Raw genomic sequence first — 17,244 nt, 5'->3', positions numbered from 1 at the left:
CTAATAAGAAAGTCACTCTAGATACAATGTCAACAAGGACAGTCACCAGTATCATCACTGGTGTGGTATTGCTACCCTTCCCTTTGATCTACAACCAAAGCTTCAACTACTCAAACAGAAAAGCTGTTTTATTTTCCAAGAGAGACTAGAAATGTCCATGAATGCCACTGTCCTAGCCAGAAGCTGTGCTTAGACTGGACTACTGAGACTATATCACTGATGGACAAGTGCCAAGTTTAGCATTATTGTCATATACACTTGGAAGGACTCAGGCTGTTTGTGTAGGACTAAAACTTTAAATAGCTGCCTACCTTAGCCTCAATTAGAAAGCAAAGAATTTGGTTAAATATGGCTACCATAGACAAGGAGGCCTAGGGTGCTTTTCAAGGTTCAGCCTAGGCATTTTGGAGCTGAGAACAGGGTTTGTGGCATCCTGTCTCTTTGAGAATATAAGCAGAATTCACTGTTTAAGCATTAGAGTCAGCCTGACAGGTGAACACAAAGTCAGAAACTGTGTAGATTGGATGGTTACTATTTCCTTTTTCTTACTGAACAAGACTAGGATATGGGGGAAAAAAGTAAAACATACTTTAATGATACCTAGCACTGGCCATTAAAATAATAGACTGGGCTTCCCATCACTCAATTGAAGCCCAGTACTAGCTTTAGCAAGAATATGTACATATAAAATGTTTTATTATATTCTACAGGACTTGGAGAATTTTACAGAAATATTATATCTCTACCCAAAGGGTTTCTCCATTAAGGTTTGCATGCAAATATTTGCTATCTCATATTCAGTGTTTGTAAAATAAATTAAAATTATGATATACAATTCTTAATTTTCAGCCCCATTTCTTTAAAAAGTCGTGTATCTTAATTTCTCATCATCAGTTCATTTCTGTACCAGTCTTAGTCCCCCAGTGAAAGTCCTCACAGTATTTAGTCAGATGAAGTGTTAAGAGTCCTTAGAGATTTATTACTCTGCATTAGTTTTCCAGTTTTGTAAGTGATGTACTTATACTATAGTAAAGCAGTAAACATAATCCAGCCTTGAACAACTTCAATAGCCGTGGTGCTGTTTTACAAATTGCAGTGTTCTGCACAATTAAAACTGGCCATTGTTCAATGTTAGGCCAGTTGATTGGAAATCTAAATTTGTTATCCAAGATGTAGGTGAGCAGGTGGTAATCAGTTTTGAGGAAATAATGTGCTGCCTTGGTTTATAAGCTGGTGAGGGCTCAGATGGGCAGGGTAGCACGTTTTGGATCTGGAAACCAAATCTGAAATGAGGCTGCCATATTACATGTCAGATTCCCTCAAGATTATTTTGGCAAAACTGACAGTATCACACTGGAGGCTTTGGAACTGAACCTAGAGAAGCTGACGTTCAAGAAAAGTACATTTACATGTATTCCCCCACAGTAATAAGATAAAAACCAGGCCATCCCTATATAACATTAAATTTAACATTAATATGCAACTCAGGAACTAAAGTAGAGTCCTCTTTCAAGGTATTTGTATTAGCTGGCATCAGAGTTTTCTATGTCTGTAAATGCTTTAGTATTCTGCAGAATTATGCTGACTTACTTAGTATAATATGTGAGACTAGGCTGAAATAGCCACTGCATTATGAAAATTCTATGGGCTGCATTAAAACTCTTTTTTTTCCTTGGGGAATTCACAGTCAAAATTCACTTACTTTAAGGAAAGGCAAAAATCTTAATGAGGGTACATTTTCCACATTTTGAAGCCAAAGTCAGAGCATCACACACCAGTGCCTAAAGCTTTTCTCCTCTATCCATCTCGTTTCCAAACATTTAACTTATCAAACACTGGCTAATTTATTTATTTCTGTAGAATTGTTTATATGCTGAGATTAGTTCTACTATATGTAAATCCCTAAGCACACAATTGCTACTTCTTTTAGGAAATTAAATATGATTAAAAATAAATGAAAAAACAGTTTTTCTAACCTTTTAAATTCAAGTTCCACTGTTTGTGTGGATGATAGTTCCTTCAATGTATTCATGGTTTTAATGGATGATTCTCACTTCTGTAATTCCCATCACAAATCAAAACATGAATTTTAAAAAAAGGTTTATAATCACATTCAAATTTGTCAGATAGGCACTAGTATCTTCATCTTTGAACCCCCAAAGGAAATTACATTAATTAAAATAGTATTCATAACTACAACTACAATTACTCACTAGATCATCTCTATCTTGACACCACTCTTCACAAGGTATCCACAAATTCTCTCTAATTCACCTAATAAAATGGACAATTTTTACTCATTTCAAGCAAATATTCAGTTCTTCTAAATAACTTTATTATCACGTAAGACATATTTATAGCAAAACATTTCCATTTAATTGGTGAGAACTTAGAAAGCTAATTCTGTATTGTCAATCTGTTTCTATCATCAGGAACTGGAAATAATTAGGATGCTATTTGTTTAGGGGGGGGGGGTCTTGGTTACAGAATAATACTTCAGACTTACATTCCCCAAATTATCCATGTCTTTGTCCCAACCAGCTCATTTTGTCTGAAAGTATTTGATTATTTTTATCAAATGCAACAAGATTTTATTTTAGGATTAATGCTACATTACATCTGATTTTGGCTAGAAAGGCCATATACTCAAAAAAATTAATCAAAATGAAAATATTATTTTGTGTAAAAGGAAGGTGATTATAGACTTAACAATCTAACTCCAGAATTATCAAATGATATACTTAACTTTTCCAAGTTAGTCCAAACGTGGCAAATGAAGTGGAAAACTGAAACAATTACTGAGGCAGTTTAAACGTTGTTTTCTTGGCCAAGTTGCATTTAGACCTAAATACATCAGTGTTGCATTAATTTTCCACTATTTCATTATATGGACACAAACAAAGGCAGCCAAGAGAAGAATTAGGATTCCAACTTTAATAATTAAAAGTCTTATCTCTTTTTTCCTCAAACAGATGATATTAAAATAACACTTTTTTCATGCAAACAAATTCTTAAGGCAAATAACTATTTGTATTTGATAAAATGGCAAACAATATGGATACCGTGTACACTGTGCTGCACAAAATGAAGTGGAGTATTGTAAACGCAGCTGCTTTAGATACCCATGTTAACCAAGTTGGCAACAATTTTGAGTCCTTCTCTTTAGGCCCATTCACAAAGCAGGAGTGTATCAAAAGTACAGTGTCAACCTGATTTTAAGCTATTTTAAGGCAACCATTCAAATGTGTGACACAGCAACTCTAATGACCAAACTGCATGTCAATTTTGCCAAACTTTTGGAAAATCCTTGCTGTCGAAACTGCCAGACAGGGTACTAGTTTTTGACCCATGACAATTTCAAATCTGCTTCATAGAATTTATCTTAGAAAACTCAGTGGAAATGTAGTTTATAATCTAAATACCACAAAATATCACCCTCCTCCAATAAAACTACTATATACAGAGCTTAGCAAGGAACCCTGCCATTAAAGCATGTTATAGTATTTAGCCATAAAGAAAGATACCATCACCTCTAATGACTGTTGTTTCTTACCATGAGCTATGTTACAAAGCTTTCACTATCATGTGATGATAATATTACCTAATGCGTACTGGTATATCTCTATAGTAATCTCAGAACATGGTATTTCTATATGATTGTGATGGGTTCGGTATACTAAAAATTGTTTCTTTCCCACTGGTTGAAAAAACCCTAAGAGGGTTACAATGTGAAAACTTACTTATTTAGAAAAGCAGGAAGAAGAAAACCCACACCAGGAATAAGAGTGGGTGACCTTCCTCTAAGTAACTAAGATGCTTTTGTGATAGATTTGGGACAGCTAATAAGCAAAAGCGTACACAGCCAGAGAGCCATCTACAGTCAGTATTAAGACACCTCTTTAGTAAATATGGAATGATAAAATGGGCAAGCATTTGCCAGCTCCTTCTTATACCTCTCCATAGAAGTAAAACTTCTATTGCCTTCTTTGTAGCACTTTGTACATTTATTTCATTAATTTGTTTACAAGATAACATTTGTTTTATTCATCCTCTTCTCTCAGCACAGAACTTTGCACACAAACTGGCTGTGTACCAGGATCATGTCTACCTGTTGCTAGAAAATTAATGTGTTTCAGTGAAATTAACTTCCTGGGTACATGTGAGAAGACAGGCAAATGGAGACAAGTCATTTCTATTTATGTCACCCAGTCGTGCTAAGAATAGATTCCAGGTTTCATTCACAGATCACCATGGCAGTGTTTTGGTGCATGTTTGGTTTAGGAATCTGAAAAATGAGAGTGTTAAAATTCTTTAAAAAAAAAAAAAACTTGTATTTTTTTTGGGGGGGTGTCCTTTTTTTGTACAGAAAATGTGATTTGTAGGTCCCAACTTCTATTTTTCCTATATTATTTTATCTAATAAACATACATTTGAATGCACAGTACCAATATTATCCCAAAACATGGCTCATTTAACTATCATTTTAAGCCTCATAGTAGTTAATAAGCAGATAGATACCAAGATGATATACTTGATGTTTCTGGGTTCTTTGGGAGACATGGATGTCTCGTATTTTTTTAAATGGCAGTCTTTGGTGCCCAAGGCAAGCTTAGAATAGGATAGAAAATTGATGATCTACTAGGGTCTCCAGATCTCACATAAACTTAGGAGCAAAAAGGCTAAAGAGAAGTGTCCTTGTCTACATTTCTAGGGAGATGATCCAATAATTTGCGAAGACTGGTAAAATTTATCTGTCAGTGCCTTTGACATGTAAGGCAGAAATTCTGCTTAAAGAAAAATCAATCTCTTTTGATAAATTACTATATATTTTTAATAAAGTCTGAATGCGATAAGTTGTCAAATGAAAATTTATATTCACTTCATCAATTCAAGATACTTACATGGCTGACTTCAACATACTTGTGGAATTCATTTTCAACTGAAAATTAAGCTGTTTTTTAGTATCCCATTATGGAAAAACTTAAAGCAAAAGAGTGCTTATTAAATAATTTAGCCATGATAAAAAATTAAATTTGATGATTAAAAAAATCTAACTGATTTATCAATATATGCAACTGTACCTATATTTATTTGAGAACTTTAAATTCTATGTAAATTTCAAATGAAATCAAAATATGTCTATTAATCTTATGAAAAGTGGATATTTCGCAAGTAGTCCTTAACCTCTTCATCAAAAATTCCATATTCAATGGTCCTTCAAACACCAGGAGACAGTTATCTACAATATTACAGAAAAATGTGAAAACTGACCCTGTAAAAATACTATGGCTGGGCTGGGAATGTGGCTCAAGCGGTAACGTGCTCGCCTGGCATGCACGGGGTGCTGGGTTCGATCCTCAGCACCACATACAAACAAAGATGTTGGTCCGCTGAGAACTAAAAAATAAATATGAAAAAATTCTCTCTCTCTCTCTCTCTCTTAAAAAAATACTATGGCTAAGTGCAATCTCTCTGTTGAGTCTTTAACACTGTATCCTGCTTCATTTTCCTTATTGATGCAATACATGTGATTTGACTAAATTATTTACAAAATCCTTTCTACTCTGTGCTATGATTCTGCAATTCAATACATGGCAACTATCGAGAGAAGAATTATGCTATTAAAACAAAAAGGAAGCAAACAAAAACAACTCTGCAGCTTCAATACCTCTAAAGCACTGCAAAACTTGACTCTTGTCTACAATTTTAACATTTTAATGCTCCTGTTCCAAGCATCTCATCAGATACACACAAAACTTTCTTAGAAAATGAGCAAAATGTTATTACATAACACAAAGTAACAGATTACAGTACAGATTCCTAATCAGTTCAGCCTTGGTTATCTAAAACCACAAACAAAAAATGGAAGGAGATATATCTTTTATTTCTGTCTGTCTGTACCTGTGGACAGGTTAGGCTCTTGAGTTCATTTCATCCCAAATCCTAGTGATCCCATGCAAGTGACCAATCACTAAAGCCATGTACTGGCTGAAGGCAGAAATTATGTGGTTGTTTTCTTTCTTCAGAGGTAATAAAGAATGAAGATTTGCAGCTAGACTCGGTGTCAGATGGATTGCATGGTCGGTCCATCAAGGGGTAAAGTCTAATTCTCCTCTCCTTGAACCCGAGCTTGACTACAGGGCTCCTTCAAAAGGATCAGAATGTGATAAAAGAGATGTGTGATTTGCCATGCTAGTTCAATGGGGCAGGTTCTCTTAGGAATCTTGTTCAGGGGAAAATCACTCATTATGTAAGTCTAACTATCCTAAATTCCCCATGTTAGAAAGAGTTCCTATAGATGCTTTAGTTAGAGTTCTAGTTGAGGCTACCCTTCCAGTTATTTATACCAAGGTGACAAATCTCTGAGTAAAACTATTTGGAAAAGGTTCTACATTTCCAGATGTTCCATTCCCAGGTCACTAAAGTCATCCTTAGGTATGGCTCTGGATATCTTGGATCAGAGACAAACCATCTTTATTATGCCCTATTTGAATTATTGACCCACATAACTAATGAACATAACAAAATGATTATTGTACAACACTAACTTTTGTTATGGTTAGCTTCCTAACATTAGCAATTGGAATACTCTTGGCAAATCTTGTCTCTACAGCCAATCAATTGAGATCTTAGTAAATTCACAAAAAGTTCCTGGTATTCTCAACAGTGTTTAGGAATTACATTAGCCACTATGCAAGTTTATGACATTGGGAATAATCATAGTATGTGGGTAGAAATGAATAATGGTTTTGTGATCATGACATACCAAGAATATTATTAAACACTAGGTAATACATATCAATATTTAAACTTGAAATTAAATGCAATGAAAAGAAATTTTACTATTTAAGAGGGAAAAGACCTCCTAAATCACCGAGTCTATTTTTCTACATACATGATATGAAATAAATAGTTTCATATATTTGATCTTCATGACAAATCATTTGAGAACTTATATAAGTTGTATTCAGTCACACGGTTGTTAAGTGGCCAAGTTCAGATCAGTTAGAACCCAGAGTCTCATGTATTCTCCATAATAATACTCTCTGTGCTGCCACTGGATTATGTTATGATTTAGCATAGTTCATATATAAGTTTGCTGTGGTATTCAGGTAATCAAGAGACTTATTTTGAAACATCTACAACCATTTTGACTAATATATCTAGTAGTACTGGCTGTATCTATAGTCTTTCAAAGGGTCTTACATTAAACAGAAACAAAGAAATTCCTCCAATGTATTACTGACAGCAGATAAAATCTATTGCTTGAAATATGCTTTTGTTTGTTTTTGTTTTGATATGTTTTATCAAAGGCCAGGCTTTTCACACACCCATCAAATCCCTTTGCTGCCAAAGACTGATCTAAGTGGCTCCCTGGGGATTATAATCCTTCTATGAATGTGAGCAAAAGAGGAATTATATTTGCCCACAAATTAAAATGTCCTTTGTAAAAGTTAATCTGGGGAATGTGAAATTCTAGAAGATATTTTTAAAAATCCTGAAGATCTTGAAATAAGTTACACTTAGTTTTCTCATGTTTATTAGTTGAGAAAGTTGGGGTACTAACTAGTACTGTTAATTTTTCACCATCTGTGCTGTACAGGTTTAATGAAATTGCATTTGTCCTACTTATGTTCTTTTAGAGGAAGTCAGAGGAGGTTTAACTGCAGTGACTTCCAGGTTTGCTGAGCTATGTGTAAACATCCATTAATATCAACTCATTTCAAGTAACAAGATGAATCTTCCCTGGGGCAAATCATATTGTGAGGTTTCCCAATGAAATTCAGTTTTCTGAATTAAGGTACACATTCAAAAGCATGCACAGATGATACATGTCTGAACTCAGAATCACTGTATCTGAGATCTTTTTAAGAACTGAAGGTGTTCAGGCAGTTCTATTGATCTTAAAGTACCACCTAAAACAGGTTTTCTTATAAATTCCTCAAAGTGGAGTTTTATACTAAAATTAATATTCACCTGTTATTAGCATACGGTACACTGCCATTTCAAAGCTAACAGTGACTCATGTTACAAATGCAGCTATTTTTAGTATAGTGCATGAATGATGTTAACAATATTCCTTGAAAAAGGCATTATTTGATCAAGTACTTTGTGGATAGAAAGATGGATAAATGCACTTGTTATATTCCCAAATGACTGTCAGTAAAATGTGTTCATTTGGCTATCTGTATGCCCCTGCTTTTTGTTGAGTCAATAAACCATACAGACATCAAAAAATGATCTGCTTCATATGTATAATTTTTAAAAAGAAATTTACGACCACCCTAGAGATTATACAGCACATCTAATATTGAGTTCAGGGCATCAGCCTTCTATGCACACTTGAGTCATCCTATTAGCACTAAGGATTCTCTCACAACTGCTATGGCTGTGAAACCCATACAACTATATTCTAAAACAAAGTTATCAAAACTAAACAAGAGTAAACAGAAATCTAAAACATTGGTACAACCATGAGTAAGCTTTAAGATTCATTAAAAGGCTGTCCTAAACAGTACTGTGGAAAACCATTCTTAGAAAGGAATTCTGTGGCCAGCAGCCATGTGAGTACTGCATATTCTAAACTTCCTAACAAGCTTACTTTATGTTTCTTTTCTTTTTGCACCACCAATGACAGTCAATAAGTCATTTTCTCATTTGTCTTTTTGGAAAACTTAAGGCCATTGTCTGCACTGTCCCTAGTACACTGAATTACTGAATTAGACGCCAGAGAAAAGCATTCTTGCTGACTGACAACCAGATTACTGGTTCATACTAGAAGTGCTGACGCAACCTTCAGTACACCAGGACACAAGAGGCATGGTTCTGCTTTCGCTTAAAACCATAAAATAGGTTATAAACAGCAAACGATGCATATTTGGTACCCAAATTAAAATGCAAGTTTAAATATAATGGCTTAGGGGAAAGTTTTTGTAGAAACTGGGCCTAACTAGGGCACACTGCCGTCAGAAGAAACATTCCCGAAAATTTCCTTCTGTAAATACAAGCTTGCCTCTTCCCGGCAGTTTTAATTCTAATTAAGACAAAGGTTTTTAATTAAGCCCTGAAGATCCTGGTGTAGGGCCTTCAGTGAAACTGTCCTTGGTGGTTCCTCCCAAGGTAATTCATTTCAAGAGACAAGGAAGTGGATCTCTTACAAACCTTCAGAGAAAGGCATTTCCCTCCCTTCCCTTTAGATACTCTACACAGCAAACAGACTGAAAAACGCTGTCTACCCTTTGGATCAGGCAAGCAAAACATTGCTGGTTTCGATTCTGGTGTCCCCCTTTGTTTCAAAAATACTGATAGAAGTTTCAAGTGCACATAACATAACATTTTAAAAAAGAACATTTTGTTAGTGGGGACATGGCAATTTTCCATCTTTTATTTCCTTTCCATCACCCCCCATCACCACCACCACTGTGGAGAGCAAAACTGAACTGCTACTATATTAAGTCAAGAACTTGTTCCAGATAGCCTCCACCAAAACCACCTTCACTTGTTACCCATTCGCTTACAAACTACATTTTCTAAGCTGAAAACTATTTTTTTCCATGAATATATGCATGGGGGTAGAAAAAAGTGCTTGAGGGGGAAGTGGTCAGAAACTGTGCCTGCCTCTTCTTTTTACATTGCAGAGTAAAAATCCACTATATTTGCATTAAGCTTGGGTCTCCTTATTTCTTTGCCTAGAGGAGAAAAAAAATGCTGAAATAAATGGGTATGGAGGCAATTAAGGAAAGATTAGCAAACACTGCATACTGCTCAAACAAACTTGAGCTGGCTTCTCACCATTCCCTACATTCCTGGCCAAGAGAAAAGGATAATGGCCTGAAAAGCAAATGGAAGTTGAAGCTGGTTTCTCTAACCTATCTGAAAAGTCTTTATGCAATCAGAGGGCTATTATTTCAGGAGACAGAGAGAAAGGGGCAAAAGATTCACGTTGCTAAGGAGACATGCTAAAGCTGGCATTCCTACATAAATTTCCATTTCTATTGAAGAGGGGAAAGAAAAGGTATTTTCTCCAAAGTTTATTTGGATCTCCAGGTTACTGAAGAAAGGCATTTTACTGATTTATTTTATCTGTAGTTGTAAACAACCAACTCTGAAAGAATTAAAAGACCTAAATGTTGACCTCCTGCTGCCAACCAGTCCCCTCCTCAGTGAATTAATCAACAAAGGCTAAACCTTTCAATGGGTATTTTGAGGTAAGAGAAAAGAAAAAGCTTTTGTAAACACAAAATTTAATTTATGGAAGGAACTTAACCAAGTGAACTAATCTCTCATATAACAAGAAATGAAAGACAAAAGAAAATCAGATTTTTGTGGCTTTTTGTGCTATTTCAACTTTATTGGAACTTGAAACAGTTCCAGTAAAGCTTTTTAAATGGTTTCAGAGAAGACATGACACTGTCAGGAAGGAATTTAATGTTTCTCAGGTGTGTGTGTGTGTGTGTGTGTGTGTGTAAAAATCACAAGCTCTTGGTCCTCTCTCTATCCCCCATTCTCTGTGCGGACATTCAGCAGCTGAAGAATTAAGATTGGAAAGGGAAGAGTTTGCAGCAAGAAATCGGAAGTGGCAGATTTCGGTTAAGGGCACAATTGGGACGCTGGAGGCAACTAGAGGGTCAGGGAGGGAGAGAATAAAGCCATAAAATCCCCGTGGGGCTAGCAGCTCCAGTGGCTACCTTCTTTGTACTCCACCCCCTTTGCATCCATTTGCAGTTTTCAGAGCTGGCTGAATAAAGCACAACTTTCCAGGCAACTGTGAATAGCTCACAGAGGAGAGAGGAGTTTCTTACAGTGAAAGAAAAAAAAAGGGCAACTCAGAATCAACGATGGTATCACCAAAAAGGGGGGGATTAAGACTGTCTCTCTCCCAGCTTACCATAGCCACCCCAAAATTTAAGGAAATATAATCTGCATCAAAATTCATTCGAGAAAACCCAGATACAGTGGAGCTGAGCAGGCAAAAACGTGGGCTCTAAGAGGTAAACTCAGGCAAATTCCTCTTTGAAAGAAGGAGAAGAAAAACTGAACAGGGAACCCACACATCTTGGGAGTTGGGCGTTTTAGCCCGTTTCTTTTTTAACGGGGGTGTGGAAGGAGTTGCATTTTTTTACACAGCCACATGGTTCTCGCCTTAAACGATAACAATTACCCAAAATAGCATACCTGTTACTCCAGAGCGGGAGGAATGGCCACGGGAGGAGGGAGAGGGCGTGGGACGCCGCTTTAGGCTAGGCGACCTGGAGCCGGGCGGGGAGAGGGGTGCATGCAGGGACGCGTCTGGAGGCCGAGGCTCCACGAAGGGCCGGGACAGGGGGAAACGACGGGAGCGGGGACCCGGAGAGGTGGGGAGGGGCGGTGGCCGTCGGGGCATTGGGGCGCGGGACAGTCCGGGGAGGGAGGCAGGGGTCGCGGCGCGCCGGGCCCTCACCGCTGCTGAGCGTGGACTCGCAGTGCCAGCTGTCCAAGCTGGCGGGCTTCCTGCAGGACTCCCACAGGGACAGGTAGTACTGGTGGTCAGCGGTGACCCAGGCCGGACTCAGCACCGCCCCCAGGTCCAGACACAGCGCCAGGAAGATGCACACTAAGCCGACCAGCTTCAGCGGGGTCAGCACCGACACGCGCACCTCCTCCATGCCGCTGCCCGCCGAAGCCATCCCGGGGCGCCGCTGCCGCCCGCCCCGGAGGCGAGGACACCAAGCGGGTCCGGAGAGCCTGAGCCCGACGCCCAGAGGAGCGAAGCAGCTGAGCCGCCGCGCGCGGGGACTAGTCCCTCGGGGCTCCGCGCCTCCAGCCGCGTGGGGAAGGTGGGTCTGTGGAGGCGGCTGGCCCGATGGGGGTCGATAGCAGCCGCCCGCGACACTGATCCCGTCGCGGACCTTCGCCGCGGGCTCTGCCAGCGCCCGCGCCTGCTCCGCCCCTGAGCGAATCCCACTCGCTCCGCCCCTGCCCCTCCCCGGGCTGCGAGAGGCGGCGCCAAAGGAGAGGGGCGGAGGGTCCGCACCCTGGCGGCTTCGGGCTCTGGCTCACAGTCCTAGAGACTCTAGCTAGTCCTACCCCGCCCTTGATTCTGCACCGGCCGGTGCCCATGCCGGTGCCTCTGCCGCTGCCCTTGCCTCAACCCCGCGCGCCCGCTGCGCTCCTCAGTTCCTCCAAGCAGCCCTGCCGGGATCCCGCCCCAGACCACGCTAGCTCTAGGGTCGTCCGCTCCAATCCTCGCTCAATCACGTGGATTTCCTTTTCCTAAGGAGCTCGGTGGGTCGTTTTCTAGAAGGCGTTAGATGTGAATTCCTAGGTTTCTTAAGCGTGGCCTTGAAGCAAGGAGAAGTCCCCTCTCTCTCTATGATGCAAAGCTCTCTTCCAAGGCCAGTTTCACATCCTGGAGGATTTGAAAGGTGGAGAAAAGTGACGAAGGGCATTTCGCCCTCTTTTCAAACCCAGGACGGGCCAAGGAGCCCTGGGATCCCTATTTCTTCAGTTTTCTAAGCCGGCTTCTGCTTCTGTTCTCTGGGCTCGCCTGCTTTTGCGCCCCCTATGAAGGGCGTTTGCTCAGGGCGTGCAGAACTTAGATATTACGGAAAATATAAAGAACCTTATTTGCATCTTCGCTGCTCTGTCCTTGGCGCGTTGACTAAAACCTTAATCTATTCCTGTTTGAAACATGCCCAGCTCTAGCCCCCGGCCTGTAATAAGAAAAAAGTGTTATTATCTTCCCTGAACGGGAAACTAATGAATCTACAAATATTTATCGAACACCTACGGGTTCAATAAATATTTGTAGATTCAGCCCAATAGGGCATTGTCCTGATTCTTAAGGAGACACGTCGTGTTTTTCCCCATGCATGACGACTAAACATCCCTTGAAACTGAAATTGCGGTTTTGAATTTGGGTAGTTCATTCAGTATGTGATTGAAGGGTTCTGTCTTGGCTACTTTCTAGCTTTCTGGTAAAATACATTTATCAACTAGATCATTGGAAGAGTTTAGGTTGTTCTTAGATCATTCACTATCTCCAAAACTTGGTGGGAAACCCAAAATAGGAATTAAGACCTGAAGATGGAAAAACACTCCCCCTTTTTTGAAATACCAACCTCAATTTGTTGGTAACAATTCTTTTTTAACCACCTCTTTGCATAAATTGACACATCTTGATCGAACCTACGTTTTGTGTCTAACAAACAACAGAATTGGTGTCAAAAGACTCGAGAATAAGAACCAATCCGATGGAAAATAAAACCCCACTATTTTCTTACATTTATAAACGAGATAACTGGTGACAGTCCCCTAACCGCTCAGCTCAATCATTATCATGCTAATTACTGTAGGACCATTCACAAAGAATGACGGTAGCACTCTGAGCTCCATAACCTGGTACTTCCAACCTTATTTTTTGCCTCCCCAGAGTAAATCAAGCCTAACAGCCTCTCCTTGAGAATATTCTTTAGGGAATACTGAAAAATGTAAAATCCAGGAGGACGAACAGGGGTGACCAGGCTTGTAAACATCTTTAAAAAAAAATCTGGACTTATCTGTGGGCTTACAATGTACTTTCAGAAGTAATCTTTTTTTTTTCTCAGAAGTAATCTTTAAGAAAATTTCTTGACCATGCTCTCGAAGTTATAAAGAAATATTTTCCCAAGTTCTATCACTTTCTCTTTAATAAGTTACTTTTCAAGTTAGCTAATATTTTAATCTTTGTTCCTTTTAATTCAGGCTATCCTCCCTGGCTACCCCTACCCATAACCTCTAACCTCCACATCTGTTTTGTTTATTTACTTTTTCCCCTGGGTTATTCTCAACAGCTTACTTGAGTTATTCCATTCCTCTTTGTATTCCTAAAATTTTTTCCTCAACATTATTTCCAAAATTAGGAGAAAAAAACTTTTTTTAACAACAAAAAGCCAAATTCTCATTCCTCTATTCCTCTATTATTTATTTATAACATTTGCACAGCATAAGGACGATCAACTATTCTTAGTCTTCTTCAAAATGCAAAAAGCTCTCAAAACAAAGTATTTTATTTCTTTTTGTAAATATGCAACAAATTCATTTGGTGGAAAAACCTATTTTAAACATTATGATTTTGATTTATCCCACTTCATGCAAATCAGTGCACATCCACTATATAATTTACAGTATGAATACCAATGTATTCTTCAAATACCTGAAATTTTCTGAATTTTTCATCATAGCTGGCTAAACAAATTTTCATATAAGGGATGATAGACCAATATTTACCCTAGATGGAAAAAGTAGAGGAGGTATTCCAACTAGCATGCATTAAATGAAAACCTACCAAAAAACAGTACATGCCTGGAAGTGGGGTGGAAGATGGGGTGAAAGGTGAGAACTAAGATACACACTTGCATGCACACACACATACACAGGATCAAAATAGACCTAGATTTGAGAATGAGGGTCTACATTGAACTGAAGAAAATTAGAGCACTAAGGTTGGGAAGAATTGACTCAAGATTACTTAGAAGTGATGTTTTTGTTGACCATGCACTTTTCATGTGACACAAGGGCCAGAGTCCTTATCTTTTGCTTGAGTCTAGCCTGAGACACTGTATCACCATGGTCACCCCTGTCTCTGGACTGCAGCAGGGAAGAGCCTATCAGCTGTGATCCTTAACTCTGTCCTTTGGTATAAGAGCTCCATGAAAATTGAATACATGAATTGTGTTGCTAGGGAAAGACAAGAAGGAGTTTCTGAAGTCGGGGAAAAGATCAGCTCAAGCTTGAATCAATGAGGCCAGAAAAAAGCAACAACAAGGACAATAACCAAAAGAGAGAGAGAGAGAGAGAGAGAGAGAGAGAGAGAGAGATCAGCAATGTTGAATGTGAAATTGGATGTCTAGAAGATATTGGGAAGTCCATCAGGAAAGTAGAAAGTGTCCTGGGGATTGGGTTAGGTTACAGACATCCAACTTGTCTTAAGGGAATAAAGAGACATTAATAGCCTGAGATCACACAACATATCAGCAAGGGAAGCATCTTCTATATTTGCTTGGTAGATTAAGTATGCAACTACTGTTTCAGTCATGTGGAATAAACACAGGGGATTTAATCAGGTAAAAAGGTAAATTATTCATTGTTTTCAGTAATGAGCCCAACAAATTTTACACATTGCTCAAGTCACTAACTTGTCATTCTTGCAGCAGCTACTGGGTGCTGTCAATCCTAAACCCTTCTTTAGATGGGCAGAAGGAGGTTTCCTCCTTTTCTAAACTCAGACCACCATCCCTATGGAGGTAGTCTCTGTCCAGAGAAGTCTACTTTTAGTAGACTTTACCAGACCTGGAAATATCTTTCAGCTCTGGGATCTCTCCAGGAACGCACTGCTAAGACCTGTTTGCTAACTCAGAGAAAAAAAAAATGGAGGAACGAATTGCCTGGAAGAATAAAGAATGAAGCAGTCATCGAAAGATTAGAAATACCCAACAACCGCATTTCCAATGTAACAAGTAATAAGGTGGTCAAAATATTTTAGGAATAAGAAACAGATAAATACTTCTGAGGTGTACTCTCTTTAAGTCATTTTCAAGGTCACACAACATGGACTGTGATGTGAGGGAAATCAAAATATAATGACCTAAGTCTACTACTTATGATGACTAATGAGGTCAAGAGAGTTTCAGGCTATGGTGCATTCTGTATTGCATTTCTGGGATTTTTTCTTGTATTGTGACAAAGTTCTTGGCTTAGAAATATATATAAAAAAATAACCATGACTAAGGATTGATATTTCTTCATTTATTTTAAAAAGTATTTACAAGCTGGGCATGGTGGTGCAAGCCTGTAATCTTAGGGGCTCTGGAGGCTGAAGCAGAAGGATCACAAGCTTAAAGCCAGCCTCAACAATTTAGAGAGGCTTTAAGCAACTTGGTGAGACCCTGTCTTGAAATTTTAAAAAATAATTTAAAAAAGGGCTGGGAATGTGGCTCAATGGTTAAGCACCCTTGGATTCAATCCCTGGTACCAAAACAAAAATAAAAAAGCATTTACAAAAATTAAGAATAAAAGAATGAAAACAGCTTATTTTAAAAATGTACTATATTGTGGCATCAGTTAAATTTAAGTCAATAATAAATAGTACATTCTTTATTCACATTGATGTTTTGATTTCCAGTGAATTGATGTTTCATAGTACCCATGACCATAATAATTTACTCTCCCACAAAGAAAGGAAATAAATCATGGAAGTGAAAACACTAGAGGACACTGAAGGAGAAGGAGGATTAGTTTTAAAATAAATATGTTTATCATAATGAAAAAAAATGTGAGTCAGATGCCCAAGAGGTTGGAATATGGGAAAATTAGAATAGTCTCAATGGGACTAATTCTAAATGACTTTTCAATCTTTTTAAAGCATTTATTTCTTTAACAAATTTTCCCTATAGGCACAAATCTTCCTCCACATTTGTGTTTTATTTGAATTCATTCATAGCTATGTGGACAAATGACCAAGTATAAGCACATCATGATTTTATGTTGAATCTTTTTGTTTCTTTGTTTCTGACACTACAAGTCAATATAGTTTTGGTTATTCTGAAGCAAGTGCATGCTGCCCACAAACACATTCTCATGCTGATAGAATTTCAGGTATCCTTGGACACCATAAGAGTGATACTTCTTTCCTATATCTATTGCTAAGTGCTCTCTATGTTTTGGAATTGAATTGAAAATGAAACATAGACAGCCTCAGAAACGCTTACCCTGAATAGTTGAAACAGTAAGATGAACAGATTTAGCTTATGCTTGGAGGAACTTAAAGGGGCTTACCATTGAATCATGACTTAGACATTGACTTGGGCACAGACCAAGGAATTTAGTGTAAACATGGAAGGGAAAATCAAAAGACATCATGAAGAGTTCTTCATCATTTTCCCCTGCTCTCCTTAGGGATGATTAGCTAAGCTTCTTCCATGACTTTAAGTTTTAGTCTAAAGCCACCTTTGTGCACTTCTTGGTGAGTTATCATAAAGACAACTTTTCATAGAGACCTTTTGCCCTTGGGCATTTGAGTAGGGGTACTTGCAGCTAGATGGAAAAAGTCTAATACCTACTTAGATACACTTTCCAAATGAGAGTGCTGTAGTGTCAGTTTCTCAACTTGACAGTAAGTTCATACATTATGATTGGCACTGCGTATTCTCTCTCATGTGTTTAGCTTTGTAAAATAGTTATTCTAAAAACTGTTGTAGCTGAGAAACCTTCTCCAGTGTTCTCTTA

General features: G+C 38.4%; 1 protein-coding gene across 1 annotated transcript in view; it reads right to left on the bottom strand.

Annotated features, from left to right (window-relative positions):
* Nucleotides 1-11,922, bottom strand: part of Tmem47 (transmembrane protein 47) — a 28,429-nt gene extending 16,507 nt beyond the window's left edge. Inside the window, exon 1 of the mRNA XM_046468117.2 lies at nucleotides 11,441-11,922. Within this exon, the coding sequence (XP_046324073.1) occupies nucleotides 11,441-11,666 (226 nt within the window). The 5' untranslated portion in view covers nucleotides 11,667-11,922. The remainder of the gene's footprint in view (nucleotides 1-11,440) is intronic.
* Nucleotides 11,923-17,244: the final 5,322 nt, after the last annotated feature.

Source organism: Marmota monax, unplaced genomic scaffold, assembly GCF_021218885.2.
Source record: "Marmota monax isolate L192 unplaced genomic scaffold, Marmota_monax_Labrador192_F-V1.1 WCK01_AAM20220418_F8-fsc00340, whole genome shotgun sequence".
Taxonomy (NCBI): domain Eukaryota; kingdom Metazoa; phylum Chordata; class Mammalia; order Rodentia; family Sciuridae; genus Marmota; species Marmota monax.
This window is presented reverse-complemented; position numbering and strand designations above follow the sequence as displayed.